The sequence below is a fragment of the Trypanosoma equiperdum genome (genome assembly GCF_001457755.1).
Source record: "Trypanosoma equiperdum strain OVI genome assembly, contig: ctg_663, whole genome shotgun sequence".
Taxonomy (NCBI): Eukaryota; Euglenozoa; class Kinetoplastea; order Trypanosomatida; family Trypanosomatidae; genus Trypanosoma; species Trypanosoma equiperdum.
The window spans coordinates 1-1,963 of NW_027124602.1; the positions used below are offsets into that span (position 1 = coordinate 1).

Genomic DNA, 1,963 nt, shown 5'->3' on the forward strand with positions numbered 1-1,963 from the left:
TACGGATTTCTTTCCGAAAACGCTGAGTTCGCTCCGGCGGTTTTGGCAGCGGGGCTGAAGTTTGTAGGACCACCGCCGGCCGCCATGTTGTCAATGGGCTCCAAGAGTGAGGGCAAGCGCATCGTGGAAGCGGCTGGTGTGCCCATCGTGCCTGGCTACTACGGAGAAGATCAAAACCCCGATCGGCTGTTACATGAGGCCAAAACTATTGGCTTTCCGGTCCTGATCAAGGCTGTTTCCGGCGGTGGCGGAAAGGGGATGAAGATTGTGATGGAAGAAACTGAGTTCCACCTCATGCTTGAGAGCGCCAAGCGTGAGGCCATTAACTTCTTTAAGGATGATCGCGTTATTTTGGAGCGATACGTAATGCCCCCCCGCCACATTGAATGCCAAATTTTTTTCGATAGTTTTGACAATGGTGTTTTCTTCTTTGAGAGAGATTGCAGCGTCCGAAGGCGCCACCAGAAGGTTATTGAAGAGGCCCCGGCGCCAGGTCTCAGCGTGGACATGCGCCGTCGAATCGGCGACGTAGCTTTGACGGCAGCAAGGGCTGTCGGATACGTCGGAGCCGGTACGGTGGAGTTCATATTTGACACTGAGAAAGACGAATTTTTCTTCATGGAGATGAATACTCGCCTTCAGGTGGAACACCCGGTGACGGAGCAGGTGTGTCAGGTGAGGGGGAGGCCATTGGATCTCGTGCGGCTGCAGTTGCAAACGGCAATGGGCCTTCCTCTGGGATTCCGTCAGGAGGACATTTCTATGAGCGGAGCCAGCGTCGAGGCTCGTATTTACGCCGAATCGCCGAGGAATGGGTTCCTTCCCGTGGGTGGCCGCCTACGTTACCTTAAAGAGCCTCCCCAAGGCAACCGAGGTACTGTAAAGGTGCGCTTGGACACGGGTTTCCGTGCCGGTGACGACGTGTTAGTTCACTACGATCCTATGATCGCAAAATTGGTTGTGTGGGGTGACAACCGCGCCACCGCCCTCGAGGGTCTGCGGACGGCACTGGCTTCTTATCACATTGTGGGTGTGGAGACAAATATTGACTTTCTTCAGCGCTGCCTCTCGAACCCCGGCTTCGTCGAGGGGGGCGTGACAACTAGGTTTATTGAGGATAACAGCGTTAATTTGCTCCAACCAAGGGAAATCCCAAATAATGTTTTGGCACTAGCGGCTGTGTCGTATCTCTGCTCGCAAAGAGGCACGTCTACGTTGTTTTGGCCGAACCGCCAGATATCTCAGGGTGTCTGCTTTACTGTGGGTGGAAACCCTGTTGTCGTTCGTGTCACTGTCTCCACAAAGATGTGTTTCACCTGCGACTTTGACAGCAGTTCTGTGACAGTCTATGTTGAGAGCACGACCAACATGCCGGATTCTTCTACCTTCATTAGGGTTACGGTGGACGGAGAAACACGGTTTGGTTTCACGTCATTTGTCACCGACAGCGAGGTAGCTGTAGCACTGCCGCAGGGTTTCTACACGTTGGCCCTGCAACCTCTGGCCACAGACTTTGGGAGTACTTCTGCTCAGGCCAACGGCTCCGCGTCCGTGCTCAGCCCTATGCCTGGGAAGGTCACAAAGCTGCTCGTTGCTGATGGTACGCTTGTGCGGCAGGGTCAGGCAATACTTATACTTGAGGCGATGAAAATGGAGCATGTTGTGAAGGCATCGTGTGACGGAGAGGTGAAGTTTTGCGTTCATGCAGATGGCATAGTCGGAGGAAGCACTTTACTTGCCCATATTGCCTCTGCTGCAGTTTAAAGCTTAGAGGCGCTTCGACTGCAAGTTGTAGGGGCCTTCAACCGGTTTTGTTTTCCTTGCCCTGTGCAGCGCCATCCACATTGGCTCGTACAGCGCATCCAACGAAGCTGTGAGTCTTGGTTTTGCAACTACTGTAGTTGGGGACTTGTGTTGTATTTAAAGGTTTATTTGTTTATGTGGTTGTGAGTGTGAGCAACTT

At 53.1% G+C, this 1,963-nt stretch overlaps 1 pseudogene across 1 annotated transcript; it reads left to right on the top strand.

The window, feature by feature from the left end:
* TEOVI_000308900:pseudogene lies at positions 1 to 1,764 on the top strand (annotated as a pseudogene). The gene has a single exon. A coding segment is annotated over exon 1 (1,764 nt).
* The last annotated feature ends 199 nt before the right edge of the window (positions 1,765 to 1,963 follow it).